At 45.5% G+C, this 13,565-nt stretch overlaps 1 protein-coding gene across 2 annotated transcripts in view; it reads left to right on the plus strand.

The window, feature by feature from the left end:
- The first annotated feature begins 1,273 nt into the window (after nucleotides 1-1,273).
- UST (uronyl 2-sulfotransferase) overlaps nucleotides 1,274-13,565 on the plus strand; it is a 405,014-nt gene continuing 392,722 nt past the window's right edge. Inside the window, exon 1 of one of the 2 annotated variants that reach the window (XM_056566762.1) lies at nucleotides 1,274-1,877. In XM_056566762.1, the coding sequence (XP_056422737.1) occupies nucleotides 1,649-1,877 (229 nt within the window). In that variant the 5' untranslated portion in view covers nucleotides 1,274-1,648. The remainder of the gene's footprint in view (nucleotides 1,878-13,565) is intronic. The other variant, XM_056566761.1, reaches the window with a different exon arrangement.

Genomic DNA, 13,565 nt, shown 5'->3' on the forward strand with positions numbered 1-13,565 from the left:
CGTTTTTTCCTCCATACCTTTTAAAAATCATAACCCTTTCAATTTTCCACCTAAAAATCTGGGGGCTTCTGTTTCTACGTAGTGCATATTTCGGTAAAAATTACACCTCATCATTATTCTGTAGGTCCATACTGGTAAAATGGTGCCCTACTTATATAGGTTTAATTTTGTCGTACTTCTGTAAAAAATCATAACTACATGCAGGAAAATTTATACGTTTAAAAATGTCCTCTTCTGACCGCTAATTTTTTGCGCTGTGATTTGAACTCTATATCGGTACCATTTTTGTTTTGATCTGACTTTTTGATCACTTTTTAATGGTATAAAAAGTGACCAAAAATAAGCTTTTTTCGACTTTGGAATTTTTTTTACGTATACGCCATTGACCGTGCGGTTTAATTAACAATATATTTTTATAGTTCGGACATTTACGCATGCGGCGATATCACATGTTTATTTTTATTTACAGTTTAATTTTTTTTTATGGGAAAAGGGCACCCCCTTGCAAACTTTTATTAGGGAAGGGGTTAAATGATCTTTATTAACACTTTTTTTTGCAATGTTATAGCCCCCATAGGGACCTATAACACTGCACACACTGATCTTTTACACAGATCACTGGCATGTATTAACACGCCTGTGATCAGTGTTATCGGCGCTTGACTGCTCCTGCCTGGATCTCAGGCACGGTGCATTCATTCGCCGATCGGACACCGAGGAGGCAGGTAAGGGCCCTCCCGGTGTCCTGTAAGCTGTTCGGGACGCTGCGATTTCACCGGCCGGGATAGTTTCACTTTCGCTTCAGACACGGCAGTCAGCTTTGATTGCCACGTTTGAAGGGTTAATACAAGGCATCATTGCGATCGGTGATGTCCTGTATTAGCCACGGGTCCTGGCCGTTGATGACCGCCGGGACCGACCCGATACGAAGCGGGGTCATCACGTGACCCTGCGGCATATCACGGGAGCCGGCGGAGGACGTAAATATACGTTCTTCGTCATTAAGGACATTACATGAAAGTTGGATCAGCCTGTAGTTTGGTTTTCCACTTTGATTTTGAGTGTGACTCCATATCCAGACCTCCATGGGTTGATAAATTTGATTTCCATTGATAATTCCTGTGTGATTTTGTTGTCAGCACATTCAACTATGTAAAGACGAAAGTATTTCATCCGATTAGTCCATTCATTCAGATCTAGGATGTGTTATCTTAGTGTTCCCTTTATTTTTTGAGCAGTGTATAAGAAAATGCTCGAATAGGAAACCAAGTTGAGTGAATAAGAAGCTGGCTGAATAAGAAACAACTTCAGCCTGGTTGAGGAGGGGGAGGAGGAGGGGCGAGGAGCTGGGCTGCACTGGAAGTCACAGGCACACAGCACAGATAGCAGAGGCGGAGAAGGCTCAGTGCAGCCGTAGACATCACAAGAGGTCACCGCAGCCTGAGGGAAGAAGCCCGGGAGGACGACGAGTCAGCGAGCGGCCCCAGCATTCTGCAGGCTCCGGCCAATGGAAGCCACACAGCAACTAACTTAAGAGGCTTCTCCCAAACTCTGCCGCCAACTTCTCCAATGAGCCAGAAGGCAGCGGCTCTTGTCTTCTTCAGGCGGATGGGTGAGCTCTTCCTGCCGGGCTGTGTAAGGAGGAGATATGATGAAGAAGACCACTAACAAGAACCACATCAGCCACCATGCCCCCAATAACAACGTGCACGGCTCCCCTAATAACAGGGGCTGGCTCCCCAGGTTGTCTCCCCGCTGTTCCCTACGAGACTATGGCTTCTGCATGGCAACTCTGCTGCTCTTCTGCCTGGGCTCCCTGTTCTACCAGCTGAACGGAGGACCCCCCCAAATCCTGCTGGATCTGCGCCTCTACCTGGGTAAGCTGCCTCTTGTGCTGTGAATGCAGGTGCCTTGTCAGGACCCAGAACATGTGCAGGGGGCTGTCCCCTCCCTGGGCTCCTTCACCTGCGGTTCACAAACTTTCCCCATTCTGCTCCATTGTATATATGGGATACACTGTGCTCCTTATCACGTGTTCCCTCCATCTGGTCTGGATTGGGAGCCAGCCTGAGGTAGATCATGGGTGAAGTATGTGAGATGCTCTGTTTCCTGTGCACTGCTTCATATGTGGCAGTGTTATGGAGGGAAGTGGCCAGTGTGTGCTGCATTACATGTACATGTCAGTGGTTGTCACTGAGCAGCATTTTCCTATAGAATCATCACATCTGGCCTGTGCTTCTTCTGGTTCCATAGAAATGAACATATGTGGCTTACTGGATACCACTGCTCTAGCTCATGAAATGGCCATACAAGGCTCGAAATAGCTGTCATCTAGATTTATTTTTTTAAAATGTGTTTGTTATAATGTGAAAGTAGACTTGGCTTATCCCTATTCACTACCACAAACCTTAAGAACAATTTCAAGTAGTGGTTTTAAATTGTGTCCCTCCAGATGTTGCAAAACTTCAAATCCCAGCATGCCCGGACAGCCGTTGGCTGTCCGGGCATGCTGGGAGTTGAAGTTTTGCAACATCTGGAGGGCCACAGTTTGAGACCATTGCTTTTTGCCGAACGGTAGCGAGCGGAGATTCAGCTTGGAAGCTGGTGGCAGCGGTAGGACCGCGCGGCACCGCGCTGTCACCCTTGCAACATCTGGAGGGCCACAGTTTGAGACCATCGCTTTTGAAGGTAATAGGGTATGTTCACAGTGCGGAACGTTGCCCCGTTGTTCCTCTTGACAAAGCTGCGGTAGGAGTGAAACATGTTGAGGGGGGCCGAGGTGTAGCGGTTTTTAACACAGTGACGCATCTACCCAGTTAGAAGCCCAGCAACTGCAGTGCATGAGGCGTTCATATTCTGTGACCAGTGCGGTACAATGATTGGCTGGGAGCAGATGTGCACTTAGTTTTTAAATCTATCATTATGTGCCATTGTGAATAAAGCACTTTTATTGGGTATATGGGAAAAAGGATTTTGTTGGATCACTGTGGTGATCTATAGGTTAAAAATTCACATTGTGGAACAGTAGCGAGCGGAGATTCAGCCTGGCAGCCGGCGGCGGTAGGACTGCGCTGTCACCATTGACGGCTATGCAGTGCTCGCGGACTTCCGCGCAAAGAATGAACATGTTCTTTCTCTGCGCGGAACAATTTCAGTGGCGGAATTGTCCGCCGCTGAAATTCCGCAGTGTGAACTTGTCTCGCGGAAGACCCATTCACACAGATGCTAACGTTCACTGTGCAGAATTTTACTTGCAGAATTCCGCGGGTATTCTGCAGTGTGAACGTACCCATAAACAGAATAAATTGACCATACAACCTATACATCACATGCATCTATTAAAAAAAAACAAAAACAAAAAAACAGCACCATGCAAAGGTTACACTATTATATTACAGTAGGTGTTTTTCAGGGATCAAGTCCTGGGGAAAAAAATGTGTGGGAACTCACCCAAGATTTCCACTTAAAGGGGTACTCCGCCCATAGACATCTTATCCCCTATCCAAAGGATAGGGGATAAGATGTCTGATTGCGGTAATCCTGCCGCTGGGGACCCCCGCAATTCGTATACAGCGTTCGGTGCAGCGCCGGAGGCTCGTGACGTCACGGCCACAGCCCCTCAATGCAAGTCAATCTGAGGGGGCATGACGGCCATCACGCCCCCTCCCATAGACTTGAATTGAGGGGGCATGGCCGTGATGTCACGAGCCTCTGCCCCCCTTCGCCAGTCATTCGGCACGGAGGGAAGTTCACTCCATGCACCGGATGTCTGGGGTGTCACAGCTGAGCTTGCGGGGGTCCCCAGCGGCGGGACCCCCGCGTTCAGACATCTTATCCCCTTCCGATGTTAATGTCTAGGGGCAGAGTACCCCTTTAAGGGCTGGTCCTGCTGGACTCCTGCTAATTCCTGCTGTGGAAAAAGTGCAGGAACTCCGGTTCCATGAGTTCCTGAAGGACTTGAGCCCTGGTGTTTTTCTTTATTAGGAATGCGTGATCCTAACCTAGTGGTTAAATAGATGGCAAAAGGTAAACTGTATGGGGGAGATTTATCAAAACCTGTCCAGAGGAAAAGTGGCCCAGTTGCCCATAGCAACCAATCATATCGCTTTTTTTCATTTTTCAGAGACCTTTTCAAAAATGAAAGAAGTGATCTGATTGGTTGCTATGGGAAACTCAGCAACTTTCCTCTGGACAGGTTTTGATAAATCTCCTATAGGTGTTCTCTAAAATCTTGTTCATGTAGCTGTTGTGCCCCAGAGATGGGACAGACCTCTTTCAAGCCAATAGCATTCGTTGGGACCCAAATTTTTTAGCGAGTTTGTAGTGAACTCTGAGTGCATACGCAGTTTACTAGCAATGTCGCAGCAGCTTTCTGCTCCCTGATACACTGGGCCGCACACACGTCCCGCACACCCTCTTGGCCCAGCTCAGGGGGCAGCGTATTGTAGCGGGAGCAAAGTAGTTGGCATAGGGAGACAAGCGTAGTTTCCGTGGCTAGCTTAGTTTATAGTGTAGTTAGCGTAGTTTGTTTTTACAGTGAACGGACTACAACTCCCAGCATACCAGAGCAGCCAAAGGCTGTCCAGGCAGGATAGAGTTGTAGTTAGCGTAGCTAGCTTAGTTTGTAGCATAGTTAGCGTAGCTTGCTTTAACAGTGAAGGGACTACAACTCCCAGCATTCCCAGACAGAGGCTGTCCAGGCAGGATAGGAGATGTAGTTTTGGAAGAGGAGACAAGTGTAGTTAGCGCAGCGCAGGGTTAGCGTAGTTTCACACAAGTGTAGCGTAGTTAGCTTAGTTTAACAGGCAGATGGAGTGTAGTTTAGGGAGCATAGCGTAGGCTGTAGCCATGGGTAGGGTAGCTTAGTTCTACAGTGAAGTGACTACAACTCCCAGCATGCCTTTGGCTGTCAAGGCAGGATGGGAATTGTAGTTTTGTAACAGTAGCAGAGGAAATTGTGATAGGTTTATGTAGTTGTGCTCTTCTAAGTTAATGTAGCAGAGGCGAGTGTGCTCTTCTAAGTTAATGTAGCTGAGACAATTCAGCTCTGCTATGTTAATGCAGCAGAGGCCATTGTGCTCTGATATGTTAATGTAACAGAGATGACTGTTAGAGATGAGCGAACTTACAGTAAATTTGATTCGTCACGAACTTGTCGGCTCGGCAGTTGATGGCTTTTCCTGCATAAATTAGTTCAGCTTTCAGGTGCTCCCGTGGGCTGGAAAAGGTGGATACAGTCCTAGGAGACCCTTTCCTAGGACTGTATCCACCTTTTCCAGCCCACCGGAGCACCTGAAGGCTGAACTAATTTATGCAGGAAAAGTCAGCAACCGCCGAGCCGAGAAGTTCGTGACGAATTGAATTTACTGTAAGTTCGCTCATCTCTAATGACTGTGCTCTGCTACCGTAATGTAGCAGATGCAAATGCCCTCCGAGCTTTGCTAGTTAATTCATTAGGGGTATACAGCCATCTATATAGATTACTGTATACAATGATTAGAAGGCCACTTACCTACCTTCGTTCCCGCTCCGTCACTAGATGTGGAGATACACAGGAAGATGACAGAGCTGGAACATGGGTGGTAATTTAGGCTTTCCAGCGGAAGAACACCCAAAATATACTAACCCATTTTTTGTGTTTTCCTTCTCTTCTTGTTTAAGATGCGTGAATGCAGAGGACTTAAAAAAATAAAAAATATGTAAGGTTTCCCGCATTTTCATTCTCAGCCAGATACCATCCAAGCAACTACAACCTGACGTTACCAGGGTGGGCGAAGACAATTGTTAATGGCCCTTCCCAGCCTTAATAATGCCAGCTTGTTGTATCATATTTGACGCTCTGGGCCTGTTGGTATTGGCTCTTTCCAGTACCCCTGTGGTGGTGGTAATAATTGGGGGTTAGCATTAGCCATTTTTGGTACTAATGCTAAGCCCTGGCTTAGTAATGGACTTCCACTACTGAGCCTGAAGAAAAGAAAAAACACAAGTTCTGATCACCGTATACAGCCATCTATATAGATGGCTGAAGGCAAGTGAAGAAGCGGCACTCCAGAATGAATTAATGGCTGTGTTTATTCACCCATCTTGTGCAAAATGCGACGTTTCAGCCTCACAATGAGGCTGAAACGTCGCATTTTGCACAAGATAGGTGAATAAACACAGCCATTAATTCATTCTGGAGTGCCGCTTCTTCACTTGTCTTTGGATTTCGTGGTTTGGGGTCAAAACCAGAGGAGCAGAGCACCCACCTGAGAGCTAGAAGCTCATTTTGTACAGTGCCGATTTTCCACCTTGGATGACTGGATATATAGATGGCTGTATACCCCGAATGAAATAACTAGCGCATCTCAGAGTGCAGTTGCCTCTGCTACATTTACGTAGTAGAGCGCAATGGCCTCTCCTGCATTAACATAGCAAAGTGCAGTCTTCTCTGCTAAATAAGCATAGCAGACCATACTCTCCTCTGCTACATTAACATAGCAGAGCTCAATGGTTTCTTCAACATTAACATAGAAAAGTGCAACGGCCTCTGGTACATTACCTAGCAGAGCATACTCGCCTCTGCTACATTAACGTAGCAAAGAACTCTGCTACATTAACAAAGCAGAGTGCAACTACCACTGCTACATTAACATAGCAGTAAAAACTCCGGGGCCGAAGCCCGTAGTAACTAACACCTCTACAATGTGCCCTCCCTAAAAAGTAACTGTTATTATATACTCAGATAAAACCCTCTAGTAATGGTTAAAATGGTACTGTGATGGTGTTTGTATTAGGTATCAGTATGCAGCAGAATCAGTTGTGCCCTGCTATGTTAATGTAGCAGAGGCCATTGTGCTCTGGTATGTTAATATACCTACAAATGACATTAAGTAAGGGGTATATATATATATATATATATATATATATATATATATATATATATATATACACACCAAAAACTCTGGGGCCGAAGCCGGAGTAGCGAACACCTCTACAATGTGCCCTCCCTAAAAAGTAACTTTTATTATATAATCAAATAAAACCCTCTAGTAATGGTTAAAATGGTACTGTGATGGTGTTTGTATTAGGTATCACATACGAATCACAGGGACTTTCCCTGCTGTAAAGATGAGAATGGCGCTGCAGTCCACCGATTATTACACCATCATAGTGTGCTGTGTAAAATGCAATCACTTTGCCACCCTCAACATGTTTCGCCGTTACAACGGCGTTGCCAAGAGGCTAGAACATGGCAAATGGCTGCCTACAATGAGCTGCGCTCATATTTATAATGCTTGGTGATGACCTCATCCATCATCACCCACATCACACACACCAATGTCTGTTATCCTAACAATGAAAGGGGTTTACACGCCAATCAGACAATCTGCTCATAAATTACTTCCGGGTAAACGTGTAGCAATCTGTCAATCATTCCTTAGTTAACTCACCATGTCACTCCAAGATTCCCCAGCACGTCATCTCCGGGAGATCATGACATAATCCTGCTGCGCTACACATGCGTCTCCCTTCCGCTCACTGCATGTATTGACATCCGCTCACATGCGCAGTGAGCGGAAGGGTTCCGACGCGAGCAACAAGTGGAGACACGTGTAGCGCAGCAGGATTATGTCATGATCTCCCGGAGATGACGTGCTGGGGAATCTTGGAGTGACATGGTGAGTTAACTAAGGAATGATTGACAGATTGCTACACGTTTACCCGGAAGTAATTTATGAGCAGATTGTCTGATTGGCGTGTAAACCCCTTTCATTGTTAGGATAACAGACATTGGTGTGTGTGATGTGGGTGATGATGGATGAGGTCATCACCAAGCATTATAAATATGAGCGCAGCTCATTGTAGGCAGCCATTTGCCATGTTCTAGCCTCTTGACAACGCCGTTGTAACGGCGAAACATGTTGAGGGTGGCAAAGTGATTGCATTTTACACAGCACACTATGATGGTGTAATAATCGGTGGACTGCAGCGCCATTCTCATCTTTACAGCAGGGAAAGTCCCTGTGATTCGTATGTGATACCTAATACAAACACCATCACAGTACCATTTTAACCATTACTAGAGGGTTTTATTTGATTATATAATAAAAGTTACTTTTTAGGGAGGGCACATTGTAGAGGTGTTCGCTACTCCGGCTTCGGCCCCAGAGTTTTTGGTGTGTGTGTGTGTGTGTGTATATATATCCCTTACTTAATGTCATTTGTAGGTATATTAACATACCAGAGCACAATGGCCTCTGCTACATTAGCATAGCAGGGCACAACTGATTCTGCTGCATATACGGAGCAGAGTGCAGTCATCTCTGCTACATTACATAGCACAGCATACTCTCCTCTGCTACATTACATAGCACAGCATACTCTCCTCTGCTACATTACATAGCACAGCATACTCTCCTCTGCTACATTAATGTAGCAGAACACAATTTCATCTGCTACATTAACATAACAGAGTGCGACTGCCTCGAATATGACTGGCGAATACAGCTGCCACTCCCCCTCCATTTAGGTCTATGGGAGGAGGCATGACGGCTGTATACTAGCCATTACGCCCCCACCCATAGACATGAATGGCGGGGGTATGACGTCACGATCACGAAAACCCCAGGCTTTCATGACCGTAGCGCCGCAGCGCTGACCCGGAGATCATGGTGGTCCCCACGTGCAAAACCTTGCAATCAGACATGTTATCCTCTATCCTTTGAATAGGGGATGACATGTCTAGGGGCAGAGTACCCCTTTAAATCATAGTAGAGTGACAATTCTGTATTAGTTGCCAGCATGACAAACTGATTCAGAGTGGGTTGAGCTTATTACCAGAGCAATAATAAGGCTGTCATAGAAGTGTATGAGCCCTCCGCTGTACCTTAGTATGCCTCTGGTTGTTTAAGAACAGAGTCTAAGGGGGACATGTATCAAAGATTTTACCCCTGTTTTGTGCGTATTTTTTTGCGCAAAATTTTGCGCAAGCCCTTTTTTTTGCGTATTTTTTTGCGCACGTTTTGGTAGAGCATGTCCTCCAGATGTGGCTGAATCAGGGTACCTTGGAGTGACATATATAGTACACATGGATTTATTACCTGCGTACTTTTCCTTTGTACCAAAAATTTTGACACAAGTGCGTCTTTTTCCCAGCAAATATAAGCCAACTTTAACTGCACATAGCAATCCTTTCTATTTCTGAAGGAAAGTTCTAGAACCACCAGAATGTTTTTACTTTCCTATCTCAATTCCTGATTTGGTTTGCTTTATATTTTTACTCCTTGGTTATTCCAAAGCACTTTTAAAGTAATTTGCATATAGAATATTTGTTTACAGTTCAGTTATTCACTAGATCACTTGTATATTGGTATTGTTATTTTATGATCCAACAATTTACATAGGAAATGTTTGATATCTTACTTATCATTGAACAAGAACCGTCACAGTAAAATAGCTTTGTAATCCACTTAACACTGTAGATCATTCTCCTTTTTATTTTTACAATTTACTGCTTTCCGTTATACTTTTCCCCAGCGCCCGGTAAGATGGAGGCTATCACTGATAGCCAGCCATTTTACCATGTGACCACGGGGGGTTTCATCTCTACATACCGTATTTATCGGGGTATACCACGCACCGGCCTATAACACGCACCCTCATTTTACCAAGGATATTTGGGTAAAAAAAGTTTTTTACCCAAATATCCATGGTAAAATGAGGGTGCGTGTGTGCGCGTGTATACCCCGATACACCCCCAGGAAAGACAGGGGGAGAGAGGCCGTCGCTGCCCGCTTCTCTCCCCCTGCCTTTCCTGGGGTCTAGAGCGCTGCTGTCAGCCCTTCTCACCCCCTGGCTATCGGCGCCGCTGTCCGTTCTGTCCCCCTGACTATCGGCCGACAGCCAGGGGGAGAGAAGGGGCAGCGGCACCCATTGCCGGCGCCGCTGCCCCGTTGCCTCCCCCATGCCCGGTGGCATAATTACCTGAGTCGGGTCCGCGCTGCTGCAGGCCTCCGGCGTGCGTCCCCTGCGTCGTTGCTATGCACGGCGCAGCGCACTGACGTCATGCGCCGTGCCGTTCAGCGCATAGCAACGACGCCGGGGACGCATGCCCCTTCTCTCCCCCTGGCTGTCGGCGCCGCTTCTCTCCCCCTGGCTATCGGCGCCGGCACCGATAGTCAGGGGGACAGAACGGGCAGCGGCGCCGATAACCAGGGGGTGAGAAGGGCCGACAGCAGCGCTCTAGACCCCAGGAAAGGCAGGGGGAGAGAAGCGGGCAGCGATGGCCTCACTCGCCCTGCCTTTCCTGGGGGTGTATCGGCGTATAACACGCACACAGACTTTAGGCTAAAAATTTTAGCCTAAAAAGTGCGTGTTATATGCCGATAAATACGGTAATGAAGAAAAAAAATTCTAAAACTAATAACGAGGACACACTTAATGTTTAGGTGCAGATACGCTGCAGACAAAGCTCCTACTAAATAGAGCTGCGGTGTAAATTTATGCTCTGAGGAGAATTCTAAATTTAAACGCAATTCAAGAAAGTAGCTGCGCAAGAATGATAAATTTAATGCAGCTGCGCCAAATTTAGACAACAGGCAGAGGGGTAAAAAAAACTATTATACACTGGAAATGATACATGTCCCCCTAAGAGTAAAAACATTGTTGTATTTATGCCCCATTTTCTTCTGTTATACCCTCGGATAGCTAGTTTACAACCCCATTATAGCATCCTTATTGCAGCTGGTTTACAGGTTTTTGGTCATGTCATGTACTCAAGGCTATATGACCTCACTTTGAAGCTGTGTGCAAGACTCTTTACTCAAGATCTAGTAATATATGTACATGTTATAGTCTGCCTATTTTATGGCACTTTTCACACTTACACTGTTGTGCAATAAACCTTGTCTAGTCATCTGCATAAAGAAATACTCTAAGGCTAGGTTCACACTACAGAATTTCCGCCTGCAATTCCGCTTTGAAATTGCAGACAGAAATTCCACTTACTAAAACGCACTCGGAATCTCAGGGCGGAAATTCTCTGCCCGGAGATTTTGCAGTGTGAACCTAGCCTAAGGCTATTTTCACACCTGAATTTCTGCTGAATTCAACGGGATTCTGCTGCACTTTGCAAACAGCGGAAATTCCGATTTCTGTGTCCACAGAAAGAATGAACCTGTCCTTTCTTTCTGCGCACTCTGCACCAGATGCATTGCCGTCTATGAGACTGCGCATTCCTGTACCTAGCACACTTAGGGTATGTTCACACAGACTGATTTTTTTTGCGGGTTTTCTGCTGCGTATTTGAAAGGGGGCAGGCTCTTCTCGACTGTCCACAGCAGATTTTTCGTGGCGGAATTTACGCTGTGGAAAATCCGCCGCAAGCCCCATTGAGGTCACTTTCAAATACGCAGTGGAAAACCCGCAAAAAAATCCGCCCGTGTGAACGTACCCTTAGGCTAATTTAACACCTTGTAATGTCCACATGGAAAATCTCAATTAGAGATGAGCGAACTTACAGTAAATTTGATTTGTCACGAACTTCTCAGCTCGGCAGTTGATGACTTATCCTGCATGAATTAGTTCCGCTTTCAGGTGCTCCCGTGGGCTGGAAAAGGTGGATACAGTCCTAGGAGACTCTTTCCTAGGACTGTATCCACCTTTTCCAGACCACCGGAGCACCTGAAAGCTGAACTAATTTATGCAGGATAAGTCATCAACTCCCGAGTCGAGAAGTTCGTGACGAATCGAATTTACTGTAAGTTCGCTCCTCTCTAATCTCCATGTAGACATTCCGAAGACTGCAGGCGCCGGCATGTTATGCCGGCGCCTGCAGTCTTCAGAATGTCTACATGCAGATTTTCTGTGCGGACATTCCAAGGTGTGAACATAGCCCAAGTGTGCTAGGTACTATAGCATTTCTTTATAGATGGGCCAAATGGCTCATGATATTACTGCTGCTTGAATGAGTTGTCAAGTACCAAGGTTCATAAGCTCATATTTGTTTCATGTGCTGGTTGGCAGAATTTGTCTCTCATTGCATAGAATGAAACCTTTCTCTACAGTTCTCCTATTATGGTGGTTATTCAGGTTATCTTTAATCTGTACATAAAAGGTATACATGGCCTGCTTTCCTGCTCTTTATGTCTTCCTAGAGTGATTTTTATTTTTTTGCTGTTTATGTTCATGGTCGTTGTGTGAACGCAGAGCAGGTCAGTGCAGCCAGAACTACAGGCTCACAGAATCGGTATTGCTGAGTTTACATTCTAGTTTTGATGTCTCACAGACGGCGTTACTTACCCATTGCCACAAGAATTTGTACTCGGCTTGTGACCATATCCATTGAGCTGGAGAATATTTCAAGGTTTAGTCTGGGCAGCTCATATTCACAAAACTGTATTTGAATTGAGCTTTTAAATCATGTGTGGAATGCACCATTCCAGTAACACGTTGGTAAATAAAAATGTATGAATATGGAAATGCGGCTTCATATTCTTAACTGCATAATTAAACTGTGCGTTTAGCAACCAGGCATGAAAGCCAACCCTATAAAGAACTATTAAGAGAAAATGAAATAGGACAGCGCCTCGTGTATTACCTAAGGCACCAGTGTCCCAGCAAGGACAGGGCAGAGTTGGCTCTTCAAGATGGCCGCTAACCTGGTTACAGAAGAATTGTGAATGTCACCCCAATGGTGTACCAGTAGTCATGTGGAAGCAAACTGCCAAGCCCAAAGGTCAAAAGGGAGAGAAGGAGGAAACCTTCTCCCATGAAGAAAATAACAGGAAAAACAACCTTGTCTGTGGGCGCTGTTCCTGGTTCCAAAAATTTTCAAGCCAGATGCTGAAGGGTGGTTGAAGGGCTATGCAGCACTATGTTTATTGAGAATAAAAACCAATGACATGTTTTGGAGGTACAGTCCTCCTGCCAATCTGAGGAAGGAGGACTGTACCTCCGAAACACGTAATTGGTTTTTATTATCTTTAAACCTAGTGCTGCATAGCCCTTCAACCAACCTTCAGCATCTGGCTTGAAAATTTTTGGAACTAGGAACAGCGCCCACAGACAAGGTTTTTTTCCTGTTATTTTCTTCAGACGCTATAAAGAAGCTGAAACGCTCTCTTGGTTCCATGTTTGACCTCTACAGAACAGCTGAGATTCATTACCAGCTGCGTTCTTGTTTTAGTACCAAGTATGTCAGCAGTCTGAAGATGCTGCTGTGACATTGCTCATTAGAGCAAGTTTATTCATCTTACTTACAGCAAATCAAGATTTTACTAAATGCTCCTGTATTCCTGGAATACGTATGTATCCTACCAGAAGCTATATAGCTACCTGTTATAAATTCTGTTATAAAGTTTCCCTTTTCAATCTTTATAACAAGGGGGTAACAGATAGCAAGGACTCTTTAGATAGGTGTGTTACAGGTTATAAGTCTAGTTTATATTTCTTCAGGGCATCTTCCCCCTTCTGATCCCAGGTTCACTGTACAAGGTCGGCGGCTACCTCTTGGGCTGAGAGGAGGGGGATCCTCTGTGGATCAGGTTTACATGGCAGCCACTTGGTTGTCTTCTCATGGTTTT

This window comes from Hyla sarda, chromosome 3, assembly GCF_029499605.1.
Source record: "Hyla sarda isolate aHylSar1 chromosome 3, aHylSar1.hap1, whole genome shotgun sequence".
Lineage (NCBI taxonomy): Eukaryota > Metazoa > Chordata > Amphibia > Anura > Hylidae > Hyla > Hyla sarda.